Genomic DNA, 27,212 nt, shown 5'->3' on the forward strand with positions numbered 1-27,212 from the left:
ATGCCTGAGAGGGATAACATTAAGACTTAAACCACACTAAGGAATATGTGACTATTTTCCTTTCTTAAAAGCATGTTTTAATAGGGACTAAGGGGAAAATGAGTTTAACTTTTAAACAGTAATGTAGTTTACCTCATTATTTGCATTGCTAAAGGGGAGAATAATTGTGTGATCCAGAAGCCAGCCCCTTAACACTATGGTAGACCATGAAAGAGTCCTCTAGTTCCTCCACATTCCTACCCATGAAATTTTGGCCCTCCTGCTTAATCTAACCTGACAGTTACCTAAAACATGGATTTGATTTTTCTCTTTATACATTATTTTTATTGTACTTTTCCATTACCATTTAATTAATTTTTTAAAAATATTTTTATTTATTTATCTTTAGAGGGGAAGGGAAGGAGAGAGGGAGAGAAACATCAATGTATGGTTGCCTTTCATGCATCCCCTGCGGGGAACTTGCCTGCAGGGACATGATCTACAACCCAAGCATGTGCCCTGACTGGGAATCGAACCATGATTGTCTGGTTCGCAGGCCCGCGCTCAATCCACTGAGCTACACCAGCCAGGGCTAATTTATTTTTTATTAAACAATTTTTTATTTTTATTCTATCACAGCTATCCCAATTTCCCCCTTGCCATTTGTCCCCCCTTATACCCTCTTCCGCTCCCACCCAGCCCCCTCCCCCTGCAATCACCACATTGTTGTCTGTGCCCATGAGTTTTCTCTTTTTTTCTTGATTTAAAGTTAAAAATTAAAGACAACATAACACCTAAATTATTAATTATATATATTTGTGTCTATATATTATATATAGTTTGTGTTTATATCATATATATATTTCTTGGAAGAATTATTAGAGTAGATCACAGGGAATTCTACTGATTCATCCCCCCATACCAAATACCTGCTAATCTGCCCTTGCTATGATCAAAATAGTCATCACAAACACCATAATGAAAAATATCCACATGAAGAATCGGTCTATGACTTTCGCAACCTTCTTCCATTCACTCCCCTTGGAATTGGTGGCCTTGTGGTCTTTGAGGCACTTGGCGATGTATTCGATATTCCTGGTCAGCACTTTGAACCGTGCACAGTAGCTGTCGGCATCCTGCGGGGTCTCTCCCCGGCACCCCAAGTCATTCTTTACAAGTCTGTTCATCTCCTTCTTTCTGGGAAGGCCTTTGTTCCTGGCTACATTCAGATTAGGCTCTGGAAGTTTGTCATACACCTTTGTGAGGTGGTCCCGCTCCCTGTCGCGGCAGGGGCTAAGGCAGCTCTCACCCACATCGTAGACGAACAGCATCCTGGACATGTACTTCAGGAAGACCACCCTGGCCCAGGGGGGCACTGGCCGGGCCTCGGCCCCGCAGAAGTGGATATTCATCACCATGATGGTCAAGGCAGTGGAGGCTGTGATCAAGGCCATCGTAGCTATGTAGTATTTTCCTGGAAAATACCAGCAGCCAAGTCAGTTCAAAACTGTCCTTCAAACTGTCCTTCAACTGTTTGGCTCAAAAAACAAACACTTTTTAAAAAGAAGCTATATATACTAATGGGTTCTAGTATATACGTTTGAATCAAACTCCATGGGTTCAAGTTCCAGCTCTGTCACTCACTAGCCTTGTGGCCTGAAATAAGTTATATATACAATCCTGCTAAGCCTCAGCTTCTTTCTTTGTAAAATGAGAATAACAATAGTATCTAACTAGTAGGAACACTGTGAGGCTCAGCTGAGGTGACACAGGTAAAGTCCTCAGCAAATAAATTGAAAAACTTTCCCTTTCAACAAACAAACAAATAAATAATTAACAATCTCGACTGGTTCTCAGAATGGTATTCAGACCTTAGAGTGAAAGTTCATTATTATTGGAAAAGAAGAGACACCATATCACTGTGTCTTAAATAGGTATATGTCTTCAACAGATGATTGCATAAAGCAAATATCCATGAAAAAAATTAAGGAAGGAAGCAATAAAAATAAGGGCAAAAATACAGAACAAAAAACCAAGGTGATGAACAAAAGCAAGCTATATGAAAAAGTAATGAAAGTAATGAAATTGATAAACTATTGCTAAGGCCACTGACAAAATAGAAGCATGTGGTAGTGGGGAGAGAAAGAGAGGATACAAAAGAGGACATAACTAAATCAAAATTTAGGAAATAATATAATAATCTTATAAATAGCTGTATGATGATACATTTGAAAAAACCTAGATGAAATTTTTAGAAATATATCAGATGTCAAATTTAGTGTAAGAAGAAGGAATGCTTGAATAGAAATGGAATTAATCAAATACTTCTATCCACCCTCCCCTCAAATACTCCAGGACCAAAAGGTTTGATATGTTAGTGAGTCTTACCAAACTCTTAAGAAATAGGTAACTCATTCAAGTTGTTCCAGAAAAAGAAAAATAGAAATAATCACCTGGCTATTTTATGAAGTCAATTTAGCCTTGATTCCAAAAGTAACAAGAAAAGAAATAGTAAAGCTATGTCACTTGTAGACATATTTGAGAAAGCCCTGTAAAAATTTTTAGCCAACTAAACCCACTGGTGTCTTAACATGATCAGTCATCATGAAAAAGGAGGGCTTAGTTGAACATCAGAAAACCTAATTCACTACATTGATGAAATGAGAGAGAAAACTCACATGATTATCTTAACAGACGAAAACAATGGATTTAATAATATTCATCATTCATTTATTATTTGTTAAAAGCTTTGAGTAAACTAAAACCAAATGGAACTTTTCTTAATATGGTAAAGGCTAAGGGCCAGATGCCTGATCAAATGCTATATTTCATCAAGAAAACTTGACACATTTCTATAAGACTGGAAGTACATTTCTTTGGTGTAACAAATAAATTGTGGTTGTTAAATATATATTCTCAAGATCTGTGTGCACCTTTCCTAAAGAATATGCATTTTTATATTATCACAGAAATAGAAGAAGTAATGCTTGCAGAATTCCTCAGACAAGTCCTGAGACATCTGTCTTTAGAAACAGCCAGCTTGCTGTTGAATGTCACTGCTGGAGGATAGGGAGGGACCTACCGATTAATGTTGCTTCAAATATGGTTATGATTGGATGTCATCACTGTCCATCATTTCTGCCTCTCAGAAGAGGTAATAAAAATGTCATTACACCTCTTCTTCTTTATTACTGGTAGAGTAGGGGGTAGTGTTTCTGTGTCTATTTCTTTAAAAGTGTGTGTGTGTATGTGTGTGTGTCCACACGTGTGCCTGCATGTCTGTGTCTTGGTTGGAGAAACATAGAAACAAACTTCCAAACAAAGAAACCAGTGTAATAACATCTAAATATTGGATATTAAGGAATTCAGTAGAGGGTAAAGGGGAAATGCAATATCCCTTTGATATTGGTCCCTACACCTCTTGTTCTGAAATGTCTCCTCATTACCTACTTTAAGGAACTAAAAAGTATGTCTAGCTCTTGATTTGGGTAAGCATCTTTAAAAAAACATTTATTGATGTTCAAGTACAGTCATCTCCATTTCCTCCATTTTGACACAGATGCTAAAATCCTCAACAAAATGTTGGCAAACTGCATCCAGCAATACATTAAAAAAATCATACACCATGATCAAGTGGAATTCATTTCAGGAATGCAAGAATGGTAAAATATTCATGAATCAACAAATGTAATACATCATATAAACAAAAGGAAAGACAAAAATCATATGTTCATATCAATAGATGTGAAAAAAGCCTTTGATAAGGTACAACACCCATTTATGATAAAAACACTCAGCAAAGTGGGAATGGAGGGAGCATTCCTCAACATAATAAAGGCCATATATCAGAGACCTACAGCCACCATCATAATGGGCAAAACTAAAAGCTTCCCCACTAAGATCAGGAACAAGACAAGGATGTCTGCTTCTACCACTCTTATTCAACATAGTATTGGAAGTCCTAGCCACAGTAATCAAATCAGACAAGAAGAAGAAATAAAAGGAATCCAAATTGGCAAGGAGGAAGTAAAACTGTCATTGTTTGCAGATGACATGATAGTATACATAGAAAACCCTATAAACTCCACCAAAAAAACTACTAGGTCTAATAAGTGAATTTGACAAAACAGTGGGATACAAAGTCAATATTCAGAAATCAAAGGCATTTCTGCACACCAACAATGAAATATCAGAAATAGAAACCAGGGAAAAAATCCCATTTGCTCTAGCAACAAGAAAAATAAAATACCTCAGAATAAACCTAACTAAGGAGGTAAAAGACCTGTACTCATAAAACTACACAACACTGAAGAAAGAAATTGAGGAAGACACAGATAAATAGAAGCATATACCATGTTCATGAATTGGAAGAATTAACATCATCAAAATGTCAGTACTACCCAAAGCAATTTATAGATTCAATGCAATCCCTATTAAAATACCAATGACATATTTTACAGATATAGAACAAACACTTCAAAAATTTATATGGAACTATAAATTACCCTGAATGGCTATAAAATTTTTGAGAAAGAAGAACAAAGTAGGTGGGATCACCATACTTGATATCAAACTATATTACAAGGCCACAGTAATCAAAACAGTCTGGTACTGGCATAAGAACAGACACATAGATTGAGAGAACAGATTAGAGAACCCAGAAATAAACCCAAGTCTCTATGGTTAATTAATATTCGATGAAGGGGACAGAAACATAAAACAGAATAAAAATAGCCTCTTCAACAAATGGTGTTGAGACATGTATGAGACTTCCAGTCAAGATGGAGGCATAGGTAGATACACTGTGCCTCCTCGTGCAACCAAAATAAGGACAACAAAAATTTAGAAACAAAAAAACAAACAAACCAGTACTGACAGAAAATTGAACTGTATGGAGGTCCGACAACCAAGAAGTTGGAGAAGAAATATTCATCCAGATCCATAGGAAGGGCAGAGTCAGGTGGCTGGGCAGAGAAGGGTCTTGGCAAAAAAAAGCGATGGCTGGCGAACCCTCAGCGCTTGGGCTGGCATCAGGTGGATTCAATGAGGCAGCAGATTGTGGAGGGGTGCAGTGTGCAAGGTGGCTGGCTAACTGCGGTCACACATTTGCATGCAGATAAACAAGACAAAAATGGGCAGCGAGACAGATTGAGCAACTCAGGGCCCCAGTGCTGGTAAATAGAGCCTAAAAGCACTGATTGAAAACACCTGTGGGGGTTGAGGTGCCGGGAGAGACTCCCAGCCTCACAGGAGAGTTTGTTGGGGAGACCCAAAAGATCCTAGAATGTATACAAGCCCACCCACCCAGGAACCAGCACCAGAAGGGGCCAATTTGCTGGGGGGAAGCGGCAGAAGTGACTGAAATCCAGCAGAGAGCGCAGAACAAGCACCATTGTTCCCTCTCTGACCTCCCCCACCCATATATAGCGTCCCAACCCAGCAACGAGGTTGCCCTGCCCAGGTGAACACCTAAGGCTCTGCCCCTCACTACGTAACAGGCACAGCAAGACAAAAAAAAAGAGGCTCAAATGAAAGAACAGATCAAAGCTTCAAAAAAAAAAAAAAAAAAAGAACTAAGTGATGAAGAGATAGCCAAACTATCAGATACACAGTTCAAAGCACTGGTGATCAGGATGCTCACAGAACTGCTTGATTTTAGTCACAAATTAGATGAAAAAATGAAGGTTACACTAAGTGAAATGAAGCAAATTGCACAGGGAACCAATAGTGATGGAAACAAAACTGGGACTCAAATCAATGGATTGGACCAGAAGGAAGAAAGAAACAACCAAACAGAAAAGAATGAAGAAACAAGAATTCAGAAAAAATGAGAGGCTTAGGAACCTCCAGGACATCTTTAAATGTTCCAACATCCGAATTATAGGGGTACCAGAGGGGAAGAGGAATAGCAGTAAGTGGAAAACTTATTTGAACAAATAATAAAGGAGAACTTCCCCAATATGGCAAAGGAAATGGACTTCCAGGAAGTCCAGTAAGCTCAGAGTCCCAAAGAAATTGGACCCAAGGAGGAACACACCAAGGCACATCATTATTACATTAGCCAAGATTAAAATGAAGGAGAGAATCCTAGAAGCAGCAAGAGATAAGGGGACAGTCACCTACAAAGCAGTTCCCATCAGACTGTCAGCAGATTTCTCAAAAGAGACCTTACAGGTAAGAAGGGGCTGCAAAGAAGTATTCCAAGTCATGAAATTCAAAGACCTACATCCAAGATTGCTCTATCCAGCAAAGCTTTCATTTAGAATGGAAGGACAGATAAAGTGCTTCTCAGATAAGGTCAAGTTCAAGGAGTTCATTGTCACCAAGCCCTTATTATATGAAATGTTAAAGGGACTTATCTAAGAAAAAGAAGATAAAAAAATGTACAGTAAAATGACAGCACTCACAATTATTAAAAACCTTGCCTAAAAAAAAACAAAAGCAGCTGGCTGGTGTAGCTCAGTGGACTGAGCTCGGGCCTGCGAACCAGACAATCATGGTTCGATTCCCAGTCAGGGCACATGCTGGGGTTGCAGGCCAGTTCCCTGCAGGCCAGTTTCCAGCAGGGGATGCACAAAAGACAACCATACATTGATGTTTCTCTCCCTCTCTCCTTCCCTTCCCCTCTAAAGATAAATAAATAAAATCTTAAAAAAAAAAAAGATCCTTTACCTTCAAAAACAAAAACACATGCACAAAAAAGCAAACTAAGCAAATAACTAGAACAAGAACAGAATCACAGAAATGGAGATCGCATGGAGGGTTAGCAACAGGAGAGTGGGAGGAGGAGAGAGGGGGAAAAGGTACAGAGAATAAGTAGCATAGATGGTAGATAGAAAATAAACAGGGGGAGGGCAAGAATAGTATGGGAAATGTTGAAGCTAAAGAACTTATAACCCATGGACATGAACTAAAAGGGGGGAATGTGGGTGGGAGAGGATGTGCAGGGTGGAGAAGAGTGAAGGGGGGAAATGGGACAAGTGTAATAGCATAACAAATAAAATATATTTAAAAAATTAAATAAAATAAGAAAAAATGGTGTTGAGAGATCTGGACAGCTACATGCAAAAACAAGAAGAAAGAAAGAAAGAAAGAAGAAAGAAAGAAAGAAAGAAAGAAAGAAAGAAAGAAAGAAAGAAAGAAAGAAAGAAAGAAAGAAAGAAAGAAAGAAAGAAAGAAAGAAAGAAAGAAAGAAAGGAAGAAAGAAAGAAAGAAAGGAAGAAAGAAAGAAAGAAAGAAAGAAAGAAAGAAAGAAAGGAAGGAAGAAAGAAAGAAAGAAAGAAAGAAAGAAAGAAAGAAAGAAAGAAAGAAAGAAAGAAAGAAAGAAAGAAAGAAAGAAAGAAAGAAAGAAAGAAAGAAAGAAAGAAAGAAAGAAAGAAAGAAAGAAAGAAAGAAAGAAAGAAAGAAAGAAAGAAAGAAAGGAAGGAAGGAAGGAAGGAAGGAAGGAAGGAAGGAAGGAAGGAAGGAAGGAAGGAAGGAAGGAAGGAAGGAAGGAAGGAAGGAAGGAAGGAAGGAAGGAAAGAAATTTGACCACCAACTTATACCATACACAAAAACAAACTCAAGATGGATAAAAGACATAAACATAAGTCATGATATCATAAAAGTCCTAGAGGAGAAGAGAGGCAGGAAAGTCTCAGATATTCCATGTAGCAATATTTTCACTGATATGTCCCCTAGAGCAAGAGACATAAAGGAAAAAATAAACAAACGGGACTTCATCAAAATAAAAAAGCTTCTGCATGGCTAGAGAAAATATTATCAAAATGAAAAGAGAACCAACTGTATGGGAAAACATATTTGCCAGTGATATCTCAGACAAGGGTTTGATCTCCAAAATATAAGAACTCACAGGACTCTACACCAGGAAGACAAACAATCCAATTTAAAAAATGGGCAAAGGACCTGAATAGACAATTCTTCAAGGAGGACATACAGAGGGCCCAGGGACATATGAAAAGATGCTCAGCATCACTAGCCATCAGAGAGATGCAAAGATAAGATACCACTTCACACCAGTCAGAATGGCCATCATTAACAAAGCAATAAACAACCAGTGCTGGTGGAGTTGTGGAGAAAAAGGAAGAACCCTAGTACATTGCTGGTGGGAATGCAGACTGGTGTGGCCACTGTGGAAAACAGTATGGAATTTCCTCAAGAAATTAAAATTGAAACTGCCTTTTGACCCAGCAATTCACTGCTGGGTTTATACCCTAAGAATCCTGAAATAGTAATTCAAAAGAACCTATGCACCCCAATATTCATAGCAGCACACTTTACAGTAGCCAAGAGCCAGAAGGAGCCTAGGGGCCCATCAGTAAATGAGTGGGTCAATAAACTATGGTACATTTACACAATGTACCATACCACACAGCAGAAATAAAGAAGGAGCTCCTACCCTCACAACAACATGGATGGAAGTGGGGAGTATGCTAAGTGAAGTAAGCCAGGCAGTGAAAGACAAATACCATATGATCTCACCAATAAATGGAACCTAATTAACAAAACAAACTGGCAAGCAAAATATAGCCAGAAAGCATTGAAACCAACAACAAACTGACAATCAACAACTAACCAGAGGGGAGGGGAGAGGGAAATAATGTGGAAAAGAAGGGAAAGGGTTGTAAATGAACATAAATGAGGGACCCATGGACAGAGCCAAGGGGGGATGGGACTGAGGGTGGGATGTGGGCATGAATAGGGTGGGGGAAGTTATGGTAGGAAAATGGAGGCAACTGTATTTGAACATCAATGAAAAAGGGAAAAAATAAATATATAAAATCTTAAAGACAAAACAGGAGGCAGAACTAGCAGTCTCAATGTATCCTCTACCCTTAGAGGGACATTTCATTATTATGATTGATAAAAACATGATCTACTTTAGAATCACCTCAAATTCTCAAATGTTGCCCGAGGTTGCTAAATTTAACTCTTTCACTATAGGAACCTGCACTCTAACAAGCCCTCCCATACCTATTAGACCCAATAGAGGTTGAGAATTATTTCATTAAAAATAGATGGTAGGCTTAAAAGTCTAGTTTATCATTTCTGTCATGTTTGCCACTCTTCCCAAGAAGAGACCCCTTGTTATGCGAAAAGGTAAAAACAGCCACTGTTTTCTCAATACTTATCATGTGCCAAGTTCTGCACTGAGTAATGGCACATGAGGTAGCAGTGACATGATGTGGCAGAGACTCAAAGATCAGGTAACTTGTCTAAGATTGACCAAGGAATGAGGGAAGTCAGAGTTCAAATGCAGACTTCTTTGACCTCAAAATCAAGGCCCTTAACTGTAAGCCAGTGGTTTTTAGATTTGAACAAAGTACATCAAAATCACCCAGAAGGCTCCTTAAAACAGATGCTAGCCCTCACTCCCAAAGTTTCTAATTCACTAAGTCTAGGGTGGGCCCCAAGACCACCCTAGACTTGTATCTCTAAACCGACACCGATGTTGTGGGTCTGGGGACCCCCCTTGGAGAACCACTGCTCTAAGCTATATCGCCCCTCACTCTTCCTTTGGGTCACTCTGGAGACCACAAGACCAGTTTAGTTTCCAACAGCCACCTCTGCATTCAGAGATCCCAACCAAGACCCTAGACAAAGTATGAGACAGCTGTGTGGACTGTGAAGCTGGCCTAATTGTTCTAAGTTTTAAAGGCACAGATATAACCCCAGCCACTACAAAGTTAGGCTCAAAGTATAAGACACTCGAACTCACCTATGAGAGGGACATTTTCTGAGGCCGGCATGATCTCTGCCACCATGAGCTGAAAAACAGTCATGGCTAAAAGGATGGTCACGCCCAGGGAGACCTTTTCCCCAGAGGCTGCCGGGAGATAAAAACTCAAGGGAGCCAGAAAAGATATGAGGACGCATGGGATGAGAAGGTTGACAATGTAGAAGGAGGACCTCCTCTTCAGAAGGAGGGTGAATGTCACGTCGGGGTACGGCTCTGAGCAGCAGCCATAGGAGATCACATTCTTCACCGCAGGCATGCCATGGACCTCCCACTCCACATCTTCGATGAAGTCGGAGAGGTCTCCGCTGTCCAGGGCGTTGAAGATGTCCACCTGATTGCCATTGTAGGTCCAGGAGCCAAAGGTCAGGTTGCACTGCTGGTTATCGAAGGGGAAGTAGGTAACATCCACCACACAGGAGCTTTTGGTGATGGCTGGTGCATCCCAGGTGATCAGCCCATCGTATCGCAGGACCACATTGGTATTCACAGGCTCGGAAGACTCATCGTCAGCCCTGGAGGTGAGAGAAGGAAAAGGAGAGCAGCTTGCTGGAGGAACTCGCCAGCTTCCCACTCCAGACAGCTCCCCAGCCTGTGCCCGTCCTCTTAATGTCTTTGGCAATGGGCCACCGCTCTCCCTATCACTTTGTCTTGAAAATCTGAAATCAACTCTAAGTTTCTCTTCTCTGTCTCTTGCAAGTAGCAAGGGGCAAATCATCCGAATTCTTCCTTAAAGCGTGTCTGTTCTGTGTTCCTTCCTAGGTACAATGGTTTATGCAGCCGGACCAAAAGGAAACCTGTCAAAGACGAACTCTAAAGGAGAGGCTCTGCGTACCTGACTTTGTTAACTGTGGGCACAAGAATATTAAAATAGCTTTTTGTTGCCATTGAAAGATTTGTACATGTCTATTGTATAACATTTGGAAAACAGAAAAAGTTCATTCACCCATAGTTTAAGAGATAATAATTTATTCTGGATAACCTTTCTTTGTCCACATTTATGCCTGGCATTTGGGGGCACAGAATTTTTATTTTCCTTTAGGAAATTACTCTTTGTCCACCACCACTGCGAGGCGGATGGACTGCTGATTAAGCCATAATAGGAGTTAAGACTTTCTGTCCAGGGATAGCCAGACAAGGCACCTCTCCAGGAAGAGAGCAAGGGGACCCTGTCCTCACTTTTTCCCCCTTTAACTGCCCACTGGTGACCCCCATTCACCAGAGCCATGGGAGAACAGAGCCCACTGTCCCAAGAGGAGTTTAAAGACATTCCTATTTATTCACTTCATGCCCAGTGTCTTATTCTAGATGTTCCATGATCTACTCCCATCCCACTGCCCAGCCCAGTGTCTCCCGAGGTCTCCAGTACTCACGTTCCCCCAACCAAGGCTGAAACAGCCCCAGATCCTGTGAGTTTCCCTCTTTTACTCAAACTCCTTTTTCTATCTGTAATATCCTACGTGTAGAAATCTGACACATTGTTCAATGTGAACAATGCTAAAATGCTATTGAATGTCAACTGTAATTGAAAAATAAAATTTAAAAATAAATAAAAGTACTTTTTAAAAAAGACCCACCTATGAGAAGCCTTCCCTCTCTCTCCAGTAGAATGAAATCTCCATCTTGCAGGGCCACGGCACTTTATTTCCATGTTATAAGGACTTTACATTTTTACCCTGTATTATAGTTTTTACATACATTTCTTACTAGACTCTTCCTTGAGGCCATAGACTGAGTTTTAAAATCCCAACTTATTCCTCAGTGCATTACAGAATGCCTTGCACAGAAAAAAGGTGGTAAGAAAGTAAATGGGTTGACTAAGGAAATAAGGTTTATTCTCCTTTAGAAAGTGTCCTGACATCATAGAAATAATCACAGAGAGATTTGGGGTTCAAAACCTGGTTCAGGTTTTATAAACTTGAGCAAGTTACATTTCCGTCACTGGCCTGTAAAAGCAGGGATTGGAACACCTTAAGTTTCTTTTTTAAACTTTATATTAAGTATATAACTATATGTATTAATTTCTTACTGCTATCATAACATGTTTCCACAAACCTAGTGTCTTAAAACAATATAAATTGAACACCTTTGTAGTTCTAAAGGTCAGAAATCCTAAACCCAAGATGGAGACAAGGCTGCTTTCCTTCCGGCGACTCTGACGGAGAGTCACTTCCTGGTCTTTTCCAATTCCTGGAGGCTGCCTGCATCCCTCAGAGCAGGGTTCCTTCCTCCCATCCCTCTGACCGCTGCTGCCCTCAAAGCATCTCCTACCCTGACTCTCCTGTCCCTCTTTTGCAAGGACTTGTGTTTACCTTGGGCCCACCAGGGAAATGTCCTCATCTCAAATCCTTAAATTAATCACTCCTGCGGAGTCCCTTTGTCTACATTAGGTAACATATTCCCAGGCTTCAGTGATGCGACTGTGGACTCTTTGGGGGCTATCATCTTTCCACCACACTCCATAAAACCCCAACTCCGCCGGACACATAGTAAGTGCCATAGAGATGTATATATAACTTCCTTCTCTCCCCCTTCCCTCTGTTTCTGACTGGGTTCCATGTTCTCAACTGGAATATGAAAAAATTACAGAGACAAAAGTTCAAAATGGAGGGCAAGAGAACCACATGACTTGAAGAGAATATTTAAATTGTTTCCCTCTTTTCCTCCCTTTCCTCTTCCACTTGGTGTCCTCCAGGCAGCCTCTCCTCCGCTCTGTAGCTGATGGAAGATTAAACTGATTCTAGTGGCCTTGCACTTGAGCACACAGGCCTCTCCTGGAGGGGGCCGTAAGAATCCCGTACCCAGAATTGGAGGTGTGGCCTGGTACAGGACAGCACAATGAGGGCCAGCCAGTTTCTCTGTCACCAGAGACTGCCCAGAACCCAGCACGGATGTGTCCATTCACTCCAGCCCATAATGCAACCCTTTCTTTCTCCAGTGTCTCAGTTGTTCAAATGTCCCCTTTTGCCCTCTTCCACGTTAAAAAGAAACCCCCTTGTCTTCCAAGGCTAACTTCCCCTGGGTACTGTGATTCCTTTCCTCCCAAGTCTCCTTCAAGATTTTGCTTCTCTTGGTCTCTCTTATTCTCTTTGGCTCCTCCAGTCTCTTCCTAACTTTGTTCCCCAGTCTCTACCAGCAACTTCTCCTCCTCCCAGGAACTTCCCACCTTTCTACCCTCTTTCCACAGACGCTCTCAAGAGTAATGGGTACCTGCCGCTGTCACATCCCCATCTTGCAACTTGGCCTCCTCCCAGCAGGCTCTCTTTCAAAGGTCATTCACGACTCACAAACAGACAAATCTAAAGTGCTTCTCAGATAAGATCAAATTCAAGGAGTTCATCGTCACCAAGCCCTTATTATATGAAATGTTAAAGGGACTTATCTAAGAAAAAGAAGATAAAAAAAGATGAACAGTGAAAGGACAGCAAACTCACAGTTATTAACAACCACACATAAAACAAAAGCAAATTAAGAGGACAGCTAGATCAGGAGTGAACCATAGAAATGAAGATCACATGGAAGGTTAGTAACAGGGGAGTGGGAGAAGGAGAAGGGGGGAGAAGGTGCAGAAAATAAGTAGCATAGATGGTAGGTAGAAAATAGATAGAGGGGAGGGCAAGAATAGTATGGGAAATATAGAGTCTAAAGAACTTGAGACACGTGGTCATGAACTAAAGGGGGAACAGTGGGGGAGGGGTGTGCAGGGTGGAGGGGAATGAAGGGGGGATATAGAACAACTGTAATGGCATAATCAATAAAATATATTTTTAAAAAAGATAATGATAGGTGGTAGGGAGAAACACAAAGCAGGCTCAGGGCTGGGAAGGAGGTTTATAAGGAAAGGTTCACTGATTAGGCAACCCTGAAGGAGAGGCAAGAAAGAAATGAGGGAGGAGCTGGGTCAGTCTCTGAGGAAAGAGTATCCTACCCCAAGGGCAGAGCAAGGGCAAATGTTTTGAGGCAGAAGTGTGCTTCATGTTCTCAAGATGTGGGAGGAGGCTGGTAAGGCCATGAAGGAGGGGTGGTAGGAGATCAGTCAGCAAGACTGGGTTGGTTTGGTCACGACTTTGTGGCACTTTGACTTCTACTCTAGAGTGAAACAGGAAGACATGGGAGTATTTGTAGCCAAGGAGGAACAGGATCCCTCTGACAGCTGTGTTGAGAGTAGATTGTAAAAGGGCAAGAAGGGAAGCCAAGAAACGCATTAGGAGGTTTCTGCAAAAAACCAAGTGAGAGATGATGGTGGCTTAGACAAGGTGGTAGCAATAAATCTATGGCAAGAAGAGGCCAGATTCAGTATATACAGGGTGGAAAAAACTAGATTTATAGTTGTCCATAAGGAAAACAATACAATAATTAATAAATAACACAAGAATAAACTCTGTGTTTCATGTACTCACAACTGTTAAAAAAAAAAAAAGGTGGCTTCTAAGTCCCTATTCTGTTCAACCCTTCCCAAGCATTTCACACTTTGGCTTGTTCCTAGACATTCTTTCTCCCTTGGTTTTTATGACAACTCTCTCTCAGTTCTCCTTCTTCCCCTTTATCCATTTCTTCCAAGTGTCCTGTGCATGTTCTGCAATGAAGAGCTTCCCAAGTTTTATCCTCAGCCATTTTCTTTCTTTCCTTGAATAGTTCTACCAAGGGTTAAAGAGCTTCTGATATCTCAGTCCTTGATCTTCTTCCCAGGTTTAAGGCTTGCCTTTGCAATTTCTTCATCAGTCATCCCCATGTGGATGTTTCTTTGGTCCCCAAACTGAACCACTCCCACACCAAACTCCTCATCTTTTTTTCCAAACTTCCTCCTCTTCCTCCTCCTTTATTTGCAATCTCATCTAAAATCTTCTCCATCCTCAAAGTCACCTAGGCCAGCAATTTTCAACCTTTTTTATCTGGTGGCACACATAAGCTAATTAAAAAGTTCTGTGTCACACCCCAAGGTATATATTTTTTGTCAATCTGACAAAAAATAGTTATAATTTTGGTTTTGATTCATTCACACCAGACAGTTATTATTGTGTTGGCTATTGTCTTTCTTTTTTTGAAACAATCTAAAGCAAAAGAGGTCAGTGCCCCTGACTAAATAGTGAGATATTGCATGTTTTAGAAATTTTTGCAGCACACCAGCTGAAAATCACTTATGCATGCTACTTAACTGAAATTCAAAGCTAAATGCTAGAAAATATTTCTGAGTGCAATAGGGCACCCAATTCCTTACTAGTATTAAAGTATTAAAACTACCCATTAAAACCCAACAATTAGAGCCCTGCCTGGTGTAGCTCAGTGGATTGAGCACGGACCTGTGAAGCAAAGGGTCGCCAATTCAATTCCCAGTCAGGGCACATGCCTGGGTTGCAGGCCAGGTCCCCAGTAGGGGACATGTGAGAGGCAACCACACACTCATGTTGCTCTCCCACTCTTTCTCCTTCCCTTCCCCTTCCTCTAACAAAAAAAATTAGAACTCTCATAATAAATGCACATTTGGAATTACTGTAATCCACTCTTTCCTGAATCTAAAACTGTCAGGAATTCTTGTAGCAACTTATACTAAGCATTATGTTGGCCATATACTTATACTAAACAATGTCACCAGAACTTTGCCCCCCCCCCCAATTGCTTATTCCTTTACTGATTTGGTAACAGAGCCAGTGCCTGCTCAAACCATTATCTTCCTGACAAGTTCACTGCCTCCTGGGAAAATTTGTTGCTCAAGTTATTAGTTATTTTTTTAATTGCTTATCTTCCCTCTAATTTCTTTTCATCATCTTGGGTTTTGTCCTCTGGAGCAATTATCTTTCCTTTCTCTGCCTTATTTTCTTTAGGATTGCCTAAGGTAGCCATCAAGTCTTCTCAAGGACTCTTCTCTTCCAAACTAAGCATCAATAAACCCAACTCTACTCATATGCAGCAGCTTCCAGGCCTATCACCACCCAGATCCTCCTTAACAAGTCTCACCCCGTGAGATTAGGGATTTAGGCACCAACGGGGAATCTAGATGTTGGCCATCTTTCTACCTAAACTATCTTTATCACACTTAACTGTATCCGCTCCCTTATATGCCTCTTTCCTCTCCCCACCACCACTCAGAAAGCCCACTTTGTGGTCTACAAGGTTCTGTACCACCTTCTGGGAGGTGGTGATATTATATCTGGGATCAGAGGATTCTGTAGGTCCAGGGATTCAGCTAGAACAACCAGGGTCAGGGAAATGGTTATAATTAGGGGTCCCTCTTTTGCCTAATCATATAACTCTCTTCAATTCTCATTTCACTGGTTGAAAAAAAATACAAATGACATCCAACAATAGCTACCTTTAGAGTTTCCTCTAACTAGTAAAACTCTGGCGTTACTGAGAAGGAGAATGTAGCAGACCTGCCTAGGGTGGGAGGGCGTGGAAGGTTAAAGAGTCAACCCAGAGGAACAGAAATGTGTTGGTTAACTGGTGTGGTGAAAAGTTTGTGTGTGAAAGGACGGGGAACAGAACTCACACACCTCAACGGAAGGAGAATGGGGACAGAATTTACCAAAGCCTCAGTGGGTCTGTGTGAGTCCACGAGCATATAACTGGTTTCTCGGATAGGGGGGACCTGGGGTGGGCCTAACTTAGGTCACCCTGCAAGGTTGCCTGGGGGCATTTCAGTAGGAGTCGGTCACTGCTTCAGCCACTCAAAGCATGAAGGATAGGAGAACCAGCATGGCTCGTTTCCCAGTAGGAACTATTGGAACTTACAGAATGCTATAAGTGCTCTATGTAAACTGTATTTGCTGATTATTCTCCTGCAGCCTGTGGATGAGCAGAGGTAACAGAGGACGTGGCTTTTTCTCACCTTGTCTGTGTATGTGTGCGGGGAGTGGGCAGGTGAGGACCTGGAATGATAAAGCATAAGCACCTGGATGTTATCTTGTCTGGAAAGGAATATGGAAGATTCCTCTAGCCACTCAGAGTGGGGAATGGTCAGCAGGACCAGGGCTATGTTTCAGGAGGTCATGATTCTCGGATGAGCTCTCCGAGTAAGGGGTGAGACTAAATCCACCTGTAGCCCACCAGCACCGCTTCCTGAAGGGAAACTCATGCCCACTAGCAGGCCAAGGTCCTTCTTAGGAGAGGTCCACAGCTACCCTTCATTCACCTTGTTCTGAGCCAAAGACAAACCTTTCCCAACCACAGCAACTTGGGCTCCAGAATGGAGAGAGACAGGGCACCTTTGACAGTGCGTGGAGCAGCTGGGCCTGAACTGTGACAGACCAGTCTGGTTCCTCCTCACAATGTGGTCCATGGACCAGCAGGACTGACACCTGGAGCTTATACAAATGCAGAGCAAAAAGCCCAGACCCACTAAATCAGAATCTGTATTTTAACAAGCTCCTCGTGTCATTCATGTGTCCTTTACAGTTTGAGAAACATAAATCTTACCTACCCATTTACTCAAGGCCTTTGCAATCTAGTACATCCTCCACCCTATGCAAAGTCCAAAATTCATAGGCCAGCTTCTAACTGGCCCATTCTAATTTAATCTTAGTAGTATCATTGTTACTAATACCTGATCTTGGAGAAGGGAACACCCTAATATGGGATGAATTGGGGCCCCCTGCCCCAAATTCATAGGTTGAAACCCTAGCCCCCGGTACTTCAGAATATGAATTTATTCAGAAGAGTCATTGGAGATGTAATTAGTTAAAATGAGATCACATTGGTATGGTAGCGTGGACACCTAATCCAACATAACTGGTGTCCTTATAAAAGGGAACATGTGCACACAGACAAGACAGAGAAAATGCCATGAGAGGATGAAGGCAGAGATTGGGGTGATGCTTCCACATGTCAAGAAACAACAAAGACGGTCAGCAACCCCCAGAAGCCAGGGGAGTGGACAGGAACAGACTCTGCCGCACAGCCCTCCAAAGGAACCAGCCTTGCTGACTGACACCTTGATTATGCACTTCTAGCCTCCACAACTGTGAGTTAACACATTTCTGCTGCTTTAGCTCCTCAGTGTGTGACGGGGTCACAGCAGCCCTAGGAAACTAATACGGCCGCCAATACAGTTCTTACCTGAACAGGAGAATGTAGCTCTAAGTTTTATGAGCTGCTATTTTGTCATCTAAGATTTTATGACCATCATTTCAGGGCCTAGGAACAGGTATTGATAATTAATCATGCTTTAAATATTCCTCTCTTTTTTTTTTATCTTGTTTAAATTCTTTTAAATCAACAAGTTTGTTCCTGAGAAGCTGCTGACTTGCGCTTACTTGTTGTACAGGACAATGTCCGGCCGCCACACCAGGTCGCTGGGGATTCTGATGGAGTCCAGTCCGTCATACTGCTCTCGATCCCACGTGAGATATGCGTCATGCCAGATTTGGCGGATCCACAAATAGGCAGTCAGAATTTGGTTTCTTTCGTCCTGCACAATGAACCCAGATACAGTTTTGTGCAGTAGACACCTCAGCTGAATGCCCTTCACCTCTAGACCACTTGTTCTTCATATAGGAATTCTGAGAGCATTGCTCTGTTTCAGTAAATAAGTGAGCACTTTCTCAGTCTAACCCCTTGACTGACTGCCAAGTCAATCATATTTTTTCCTGCTTCATTTAATGTTCAAAACGTAAAGTGAAAAAATATTTAAGCCATCAAACTTTGCACGAATCGACTGCCCAGATTTCTTCAAACATGAACAAGTGGTGATTCATTTTGAGTGAGAAAGTCAGAAAATATCATTTACAATGGATAGAAGAAAAGTCTTCCAAGTTCCATAATTTTGTGTAATTAAACAGAGATAAGCATTAAATAAGGTATGTCATCTTAAACCACCACCTTTCTTTTTTTTAATTGAAATAAAATTCATAGAACATAAAGCTCACCACGTTAACCATTTCGAAGTGGCTTTACAGCTTCACCATTCTGTGGCTTCCAGGATATTCACAACGTTCTGCCACCATCGCCAGCATCTAATTCCAGAGCATTTTGTCACCTACCCCCCACCCAGAAAAACTCCTCAGGCCATGAAGCAGTCACTCGCTATTTTCCCACCATTCCATGGTCCCTGGCAACCAATACTCTGCTTCCTGTCTCTATGGTTTTGCCTATCTTGGACATTTCACAGCAATGGGATCGTATAATATGTAAGACCATCTTTCTTTAGATGATCTCAGACTGGTACTGTTCATGGCCAGGACAGGTAGCACTTAGTCAAATTAATTTTGGAGAACACTTCCTCCCCCTGGTGTCCCCTTCCCCCACCAGCTTCAACACGCAGCTGTCTGTTCTCATTCTCTCTCCAATTCCTGGTTAAAACATCCCTTTGGAAAACACTGTTAGTTTCTTTCTAAGCAACATGCCAAAGAGTCACCACTTTATGGTACTAACCATGTCCTTGATCTGAGAAAGCGTGATCTGCAGTGTGACATTCAGGACCTCATCTGTATCTTCTACTGGACGAAGAGCACTGGAATAATCTTCAAAAAGGTCATTGAACAACTTCTGAGCATATTTTCCATCTGCTGTTTCTGCAACTGCTCAGAAAGGGGATCAACCTGGATCAACATGTAGTGTCATGTATATTTCAAAACAAAAAACAACGGACTGAGGACTAGAACTGGGGGTGACCTGGCATCAGCTGGGGACAAGCTTTTGGTGGATGAGGGTTATTTTTCTAGCTTGACCCATCAGAATCAGTGTGAGCTAGTAGGAAGCATAGAACACTTCCTTGCAATTAGATCACTGGTTCTGTTTGCTGGTCCACCTTACCTCCCACCAAAGAAATGGCCCCAAGTGAACAGAGATGGTTACCCACCCACCAGTCTCTTACCTCTCAGTCTGAAGGCAGCAAAGTAAATCCAACAAAAGGAGATGCAGGAATGGGACCAGTTCATCTCTTTTCTGAGCCTCTATAAGTTCCCAGAGAGGCAGTACGACTTCCCCCCGTGAATGGGAAGGGCCTGGGCACAAAGGTTCCACTCTGGAGCAGTCTCACAGCAGCGGATGGGAGAGTTCAGGTTTGCATTGCACAGAGAGCCTGAAGTGCGGGTATCTCTCCTCCCCTGTAATCTGAGACTGGCAGCTCCAGTGGCTGAGATGCCCAGAGTCCCAGGTGGGTTAGGTTGGGCGTGCTGCCCTGGAAGGACCATCACAGTTGAGGGTACCTAGCCATCCTCAGCAGGAGCATCCAGATAAAACTTCCAGGGAAATACAGGTAGGCACCTGATATCTTCAAGATTCCATCTTAAAAGACAATACTTTCCACACTGCAGCAAGCAGATTCAACCCGAGTCTGGGGCTCAAGGAGATTGAATAGACCCGGCCGTGGGGCAGCCATGTGGAAAGGCCCTGTGTGCTTTTGAGCAACATTTGAAGAGGAGAAGAGAAGCAGTTCCGGGATCTCAAGAACAGATTGGCATTTGGCTTTCTTCTCTGCCTTCTGCTTCTCATCCCTGCTTCAGTTGTGCCACTGGGCACAGATCCCACGTAGCATGTGTGAGTCTATGTGTGAGAGGTATTTTGGATGGGAGAACACACCCCCTTCAGAAACAGCAGCACTATGTTTTGCACTTGGGCTGGATGACCAGCCCAGACCTTTCCTAGCTCCGCCATAATACTGAGGCTTCCTGAACAGACACTGGGAAAATACTGGGCCCCCTCTCTCTGAGTTACTAGGATATCACTTGCAAAAACATTTTGAAAATTGTAAAGCACTATGTAAATGTTGGTGATTTTCACCTCTGATCAGCCTTGCCGATACAGAATTTCCATATTTACCAAGTTACCCAGGGCTTACTGGCTCTAAGAAATGATTCAAAGGCTACTAACCAAATCAGCATGAGAATGACTCAGAAGTAATGATGATATTATCAAGGATGACATCCCTTTGCATTGACTGCTACATAATATAATTTTACAGCTTTTTCTCATATGTGATCCAATTCTGCTTCCACAAAAGAGTGTCAGTTTTCAATTGCCATAGCCTGCCATCCTCATGCCCAGGGAATCTGCCTCAGAAAACCAAATTAGGCGCTTTGAGTTGCCTGGAATCAAAGCAAGGAAAGTGGATAGCTCTGGCTCATCAGGTTGCCGCTGGCACATGAGTCACCCTGTCCCTTTTAAGGCATATATCCTCCGAATGGAACAGACACTCAAGCTGTCAGCTAAATGTGTTTCTTAATCGCCTGTACCCTCATGTTGATTGTAAAGGCATTATCTTCCCGATGCCCTAGACTGACTCACCCATCAAATGACACAATTCCGAGCACCCATGCTTGCCTGAGTCTCCATCAGCAAACTGTCTGCTCTGGAATCTCAGAGGCTGAAGATACTTTTGAAATTGAATTAAACGCCTCCTTTTCACATGAGGAGACTGAGGTCCAGAGATGCCTGGTCACTAGCTTTTCCTCAGCTTCAAACCAGAGAGAGAAGGAGAGCAAGGGAGAGAGAGAGAGAGAGAACAAGGGACAGTGAGGGAGAGAGAGGCCTGCAACAGAGTGGTCTTGTAGTTTGCAAGACTCCAATGGAAGAAGAAATCCATTGAATTCACTATTTGGAATCCAATAAGGCCAAAAATCAGGCAGGTGAGTTTTAGACGGTTTTTTCTAAAATGTGGGCTCAGACAGCTTGGTTGGAGGGAGTGCTGGCGGTGGGAAAATTGAGAAAAAAGAAAAACATAGACAGAACTCATGGACATGGACAACACGTGGTGACTGTGGTGAGGAAGCAGTGGGTGGAGGTGGAAGAGGGTATGGGGGGATACGACATAGTGATGGGGAAAGATTTAATACTAATAATAATCTGAATAAACCTCAGCCATCCAGAAATTTGGAACCTCCTAAGTGCATCCTATTTCCCACACACCCATTAACTAAGGATAGGTCCTATCTACTGGCACGTTAATCCAGGTTCACAGAGCACCGAACTATTTCAGTTCGGAAGTTCAGGATTCTCAGGTCTACCTTTCGCCAGCTCATGGGTAGACCTTCTGAACAGCATCTCACCACACGTTGTGCGGAACCATCCCCTGAGGGAGTACACTCTGGCCAGAAAAAAAAAGACCCACAATTCAGAGAACTTCTACAGAGCAAAATAATCCTTTCAATGTCTGCCTCGTTTGGGAAGCAGCAGTCCCTGCCCGAGCAGAGCGGTCCCACGGTTTCAGATTTGCAAGGAGCCAAGGGGTCAACAGGCACTCATCTCCTGCTGAGTATGGTACCAGGGTATTAGACACATTTCAGAGGATCCTACTATTTCAAAACACAATTTTTATCATATAAGCAGTGCCATGTCTAGTGTAGAAATATTAGAAAGTATAGAAAAGCACGATGCAGGAAAACAAAGGTCACCTAGAAGTATCCAACCAGGCAGAGAGAGACAGCGTTTACAGGCAGACACCCTTTAAAAACGTTCAGCACGGCACTGTGTTGCCCCGTCCTTCGGGTCTGCAAGGACACAGACAGACCCTGAGCAGAACTCTGCCTTGCTCTGTACAGATCGTGAGCACTCAGAAGTGCTGAGGATGCTTCTAAACACTCTTTGCCTGCCCCTCGCTTCTCCCCTCAGGGTCCCTGCTCAACACTGTTTGTTTGAAGCTGCTGAGACCCTTTGCCCATTGGGGTCACATCCCCTGGAGAACTGTGGCTCTGTTCCGGAAGGCCAACAGCACTGTTCCAGTCCCTTGGAAGAGACCACCTGCCTGACAAAGAGTCCTAATGAATACTTTTTCTAAGAGACCCTCTCCCAGTAGCAGAGGGGGGAAGGGGAAGACCAAGGGGTGAAGAAGATAAATACCTCCATTCTGCTACCTGTGCTTTTTAAACAAAAAGTTGCAAAAGTCAAACATAATGTTTTATAAAGAATCCCCCCATAAATTAAAATGGTATGAATATTTTCTCCACTTCATTAAATCTAGAATCAAAATATTTTAAAAGATTTTTCAACTTATTTTTTAGAGAGAAGGGGAAAGAGGAAGAAAGAGAGGGAGAGAAACATCGATGTGTGAACGACTTATCAATCAGCTGCCTCTTGCACATGCCCCAACCAGAGACCAAACTCGCAACCCAGGCGTGTGCCCTGACCAGGAATCGAACCTATGCTCTTTAGTGTTGCAGGACAATGCCCAGCCAACTGAGCCACTCTGGTCAAGGTTAGAGTCAGACTATTTTTAACACATGAAGAGCTCTTAGAAACCACCCAGTTGAGCTCCCTCATTTTACAGATGGAAAAACAGGCCCAGAGAGGGGGTAGATGGGAAAGGATTCTGACTCTCCATTGAGAGTCCAGCCAAGACCCTCGGCCTCCGCTAGGAGCCCGAGCTCTCGACAGAGGACAGCTGTCCTGGCCGCTCAGAACTGTGACACCGGCTCACCTCTGCTTCCCAGCTCACTGAAATCTCAGCGACGCCCCATGGGCCTCCATGGGCAAACAGGCCTTGTGCTGAGGACCTGTTTCACAGCTACTCTCTAAGTTTGCTGGATTCACCCCGGGCATGAAGCTCGAAATTTAAAAGTCAAAGTGTTTTCAAGGAGTGGTCTCCCAATTCTTTCACCATGAGCCAGGGTTTGGGATGACGGCTGGTAGCTGGGATGCCAAGTCGTGTCCAAAGGGCTAACCACTGAGGCAGAGCTTCTTCCTGCCTTTGTTTTCATAATCAAGAAAAGCAGTATCGTGATGAGTTTAAAATCACAACCTCTGGAATCAACTGCTTGGATTCAAGCCCACCTGCCTCTTACTCACTGTATGACTTTGAGCAGATTACTACGTCTCTGTGCCTGTTTCTTTAGCTCTAAAATGAGGAAAATTATAATATGCCGCTTAGGGTGGTTTTGAGAACTAAATGAGTTAATATATGTGAAGCCCTAAGAACAGTGCTTGGCCATAAAAAGTGCTAGATAAGTGATATTTAAAGGGGGAAAATGTACCCCAGCATTTTAAAATATGACCGTGTAACCTGTAGCCACAACTCACTCTATCTTTGTATCTATCTTCTATCTGTCTGTCTGTCTGTCCATTTCTCACTCTCCTTCAACTCCATCCACTGTCTCTCTCCTCTCTCTCTCCGCCCCCTAACTTCTTGAAGGACCCCAGCCCCCGGGCCAGGACTGGTACAGGTCCATGGCCTGTCAGGAACCCAGCCACACAGCAGGAGGTTAGTAGAGGAAGAGCAAGCTAACTGGTCCCTGGTGCCGAAAAGGTTGGGGACCTGAGTTAGAGGATAGCCATTTTACCTGGCAAGCAGTTCCTACCATGGGTGGGAGACTATCAGTCCTGGTGTTTCCTTGTTGTCCTTTTTATTGCAATGTTAATATTATTGTCAATCCGAAGTCCGTCTTGGTTTCGTAGCCATGTTTCCCATCGTCTTACCCACTCAGTGAGAGTTAGCTACCTAAACCCATCGCAGGGGCTGGCACGCTTGTACTGTGAAGGATCCGATAGTGAATATTTTCCACTTTCCAGGCCATAAAGCCTCTGTAGCAGCAACTCTCTGCAGCTGAGGTGCTGGGAAGTCGGCCTGGGCAATATGTAAATGAACGAATGTGCTGGACTCCAATAAAATTTCACTTACAAAAACAGGTGCCCGGCCATAGTCTGCTGACCCTTGATACAGGTCTGCAAGTCCTTAAATCCACTGCAACAGGCTCAAGAAAACTGCAGTCGGGGGTCAGCGTTCCAGAAGAGGGCAGAGCACCGGTGGAAGGAAAGCCAGGATCGCCAGCTTGAAGCGGGCAGACCCATGATGAGGCTGGGCTGGCACTGACGAAGCTCAGCAGGTGAAGTTCAAATTGTGTCCCCGCACAGGTTCCGAGGGGCTGCGCAGTAGATTCCTAGAGAGAGGGAGCTCTCACACATGAAAGGGGCCTTCCCGTTGGAGATCCAGAAACACGTGGGCACTGGAGAGCTCACAGCAGCCCTGCGGGACCTCCTGGAAACCAGGAGCAGTGGGCCACATGGCTCAGTGTGGTGCCGGCACCAAAACGCGTTCACGCCGGTGTGGGCCGCTCCTCCTTGTATAACTGCACCAGTCTGGGTCACACTCTTTCCCTGGGGTCTTCGGCGATGGTAGAGGTGTTCAGTGCTCTAGAAAACACTCTGTGGCAAAGCCCAACAGGACAGCCTCTCCTGGTGCCTCCGAGCGGGGTAAAGAAGAGGCCCGACTCCTGAACTTTTCTAACCACGACAAGAAACAGGCATCATCTCTGACCCCCCCCCACACACACACACCCCAGGCATTAGTTTTCAAGGGCGGCCCTAGCAAAATGCCACACACTGCATGACTTAAACCACTGAAATTTATTTTCTCAAGTTCTAGGGACTAGAAGTCTGAGGTCAGGTGTTGGCAGGGTTGCTTTCTTCCAAGGACTCTGTCCTTGACTTGCAGGCGGCCGCCCTTCTCCCTGTGTCTTCACGTGGCCCTCACTCTGTGTGCATCTGTGTCCTAATTTCCTCTTCTTATGAGGACACCAATCATACTGGATTAGGAGCCACCCCAGTGACTTCTTCGCTTTATTTCAATGACCTCTGTTAAGTCCGTATCTCCAAATAAAATCCCATTCTGAGGTACCAGGGGTTAAGACTTGAACATACGGACATTTGGGGACACAGTTCGGCCCATGACACTCTACATTCAATCTGCCCACAACCCTGGCTGCTCCAGCTTCATGACAGACCTGGAATCCAGCCACCTGTCGCCTCCTCAGCACTGTCATCCTGGTTCAAGCCATCGCCGGCTCCTGCCAGCACTGCTGGGCTTGCCTCCTAACACCAGACTTTGCCCCACATTCTCGTCTCCATACCAGAGCCAGGTGCTCGTCTTACTGCCCAAGTCTGACCATGTCACCACTCTGCTCAGCCCTCTCCAGGGGCTTTTCACTGCCCTTGGAGAAGAACCCCAGTCCTTACCCACAACTACGAGGCCACGGACTGTCCGGCTCTAACACTGTGCAGCCGCACTGGCCTCTTGGCTCTTCCAACGACACACTGTATACACCACCCTGCCCAGGGCCTTTGCTCTTCCTGTTTCCTCTGCCTGGGGTGCCCTTGGCCGTATCCTGTCGGCTTCCCCGGTCTCTTCTCCGTTCAGCTCAAATGCCGCCTTTTCAGAAGGCCCTTCCTTGACAACCCTACGTAAAGCAACGCTCCATCCCCTCTGTCCTTCTTCCCTGCTTCCCTTTTCCACCACACTTAGGACCAGCTGATGCATGTGCACGTGTGTGCCCTTGCTTCTTTTTTTCTCCTTTTAAAAGAGGAAGAGAAACAATGTGTGGTTGCTCTCACACGCCCCCAACTGGGGACCAGGCCCACAACCCAGGGATGTGCCCTGACTGGGAATCAAACCAGCAGCCCTTCAGTTTGTAGGCCAGCATTCAATCCCCTGAGCTACACCTGCCAGGGCCCTTGCTTGCTTCTTGTCTAATCTCCCAACTAGACATCAAGTTCCATGAGAGTGGGAACTTGGCCTTGCTCCATGCTGTGCCCTCAGATAGAGAGAAGATTATTTATTGATGGAATGAATGAGCAATATCTAGAATGTGGAAAATAAATCTAAAGAATCAAAAAGTGGGGGAAAGGCCAGCTTACAGACAAAAGGAGATGGATAGATATATCTCCAATGATTTACAAGCTTATCAGAATCTTTTTAGCACTCATGACTGGGGTATTTTCATAGCCTTAGGTTGCTCTTCTACTGCTGTAACACTTTCTCCTACGTCAGACCAAAATTTCTTGAGAGCACGGATCATGGTTTCTACCTCTCTGTGTGTAGCCTGTGCTTTTATTCATAGTCGTAGCTCAAGAGGTACAAGCACCAAGATCAATTAGCAGCATCTGCCATGGACACAGGAGGAGGATGCGGAGGCAACTCCCATGTCTCTGTTGACCAAATGCAACAGCAAGAGCATAAAGACACAGGAGTTGTCCCCTGGTCCAGGTTCAAGTCCTGAGACCGCCACTCACTAGTTATGTGAGCTTGAGCAATCGCTTAACTTTTTTCAAGTTTTTGTCTTCTCATTTGTAAAAAAGAATGTTCATTATATTTGCTTAAAAAGATATTGTAAGGATTAAAGAGAAAATTAAAAATGCTAAGCACATACTTAGCATAGAGCAGGCTCTCAATAAATATGAATACAGTGACCCTGCTGAACTACACTGTCTGCAGTAGCCAGCAAAACCTCCCTTGGTAAAGGCAGACCCATCAGGTGCCAACGGAAGAGCCAAGTTCGTGAAGAGCCATGAGCAGGTGGTAAAGGATATGCCGTTTTCTGGGTCAGGAGAACAGCTGCTACGCGATACAGGGTATCGGGTGAGTCCCGGTGAGTGATCCGGGCTCTGCAGGCTCTGGTGTCTGTGCTTTGTCCGAGGGCACCTGCTCTCCTTCCGAACCCCCCTAAGAGAATACGTTTGAAAGCCATGAACGTCTACACAATGGTAGAGGCAAGCCCTCCCGCCTTCCTCTTATTCCTGGGTTCTTTCTTCACCGGGTACTGAGGAGTCCCATCCGTGAGATCCTTTTGGCCTCCTT

The 27,212-nt window shown here is 43.6% G+C and overlaps 1 protein-coding gene across 13 annotated transcripts in view; it reads right to left on the reverse strand.

Moving 5' to 3' along the window:
* Positions 1 to 710: 710 nt before the first annotated feature.
* The window catches only part of CHRNA9 (cholinergic receptor nicotinic alpha 9 subunit), a 76,488-nt gene continuing 49,986 nt past the window's right edge, over positions 711 to 27,212 (reverse strand). For 11 of the 13 annotated variants that reach the window (XM_053672296.1, XM_053672295.1, XM_053672291.1 and 8 more), the window contains 5 exons: positions 19,524 to 27,077; positions 19,082 to 19,227; positions 17,965 to 18,119; positions 9,698 to 10,230; positions 711 to 1,453 (listed from right to left, as the gene is read on the reverse strand). In XM_053672296.1, the coding sequence (XP_053528271.1) occupies positions 912 to 1,453; positions 9,698 to 10,230; positions 17,965 to 18,119; positions 19,082 to 19,227; positions 19,524 to 19,587 (1,440 nt within the window). In that variant the 5' untranslated portion in view covers positions 19,588 to 27,077 and the 3' untranslated portion in view covers positions 711 to 911. Of the gene's footprint in view, positions 1,454 to 9,697; positions 10,231 to 17,964; positions 18,120 to 18,576; positions 18,687 to 19,081; positions 19,228 to 19,523; positions 27,078 to 27,212 lie in introns of those variants that run through there. The other 2 variants (XM_053672301.1, XM_053672302.1) reach the window with 2 other exon arrangements.

This window comes from Artibeus jamaicensis, unplaced genomic scaffold (assembly GCF_021234435.1).
Source record: "Artibeus jamaicensis isolate MK-2021 breed Jamaican fruit bat unplaced genomic scaffold, CSHL_Jam_final contig_76, whole genome shotgun sequence".
Classification (NCBI taxonomy): Eukaryota; Metazoa; Chordata; class Mammalia; order Chiroptera; family Phyllostomidae; genus Artibeus; species Artibeus jamaicensis.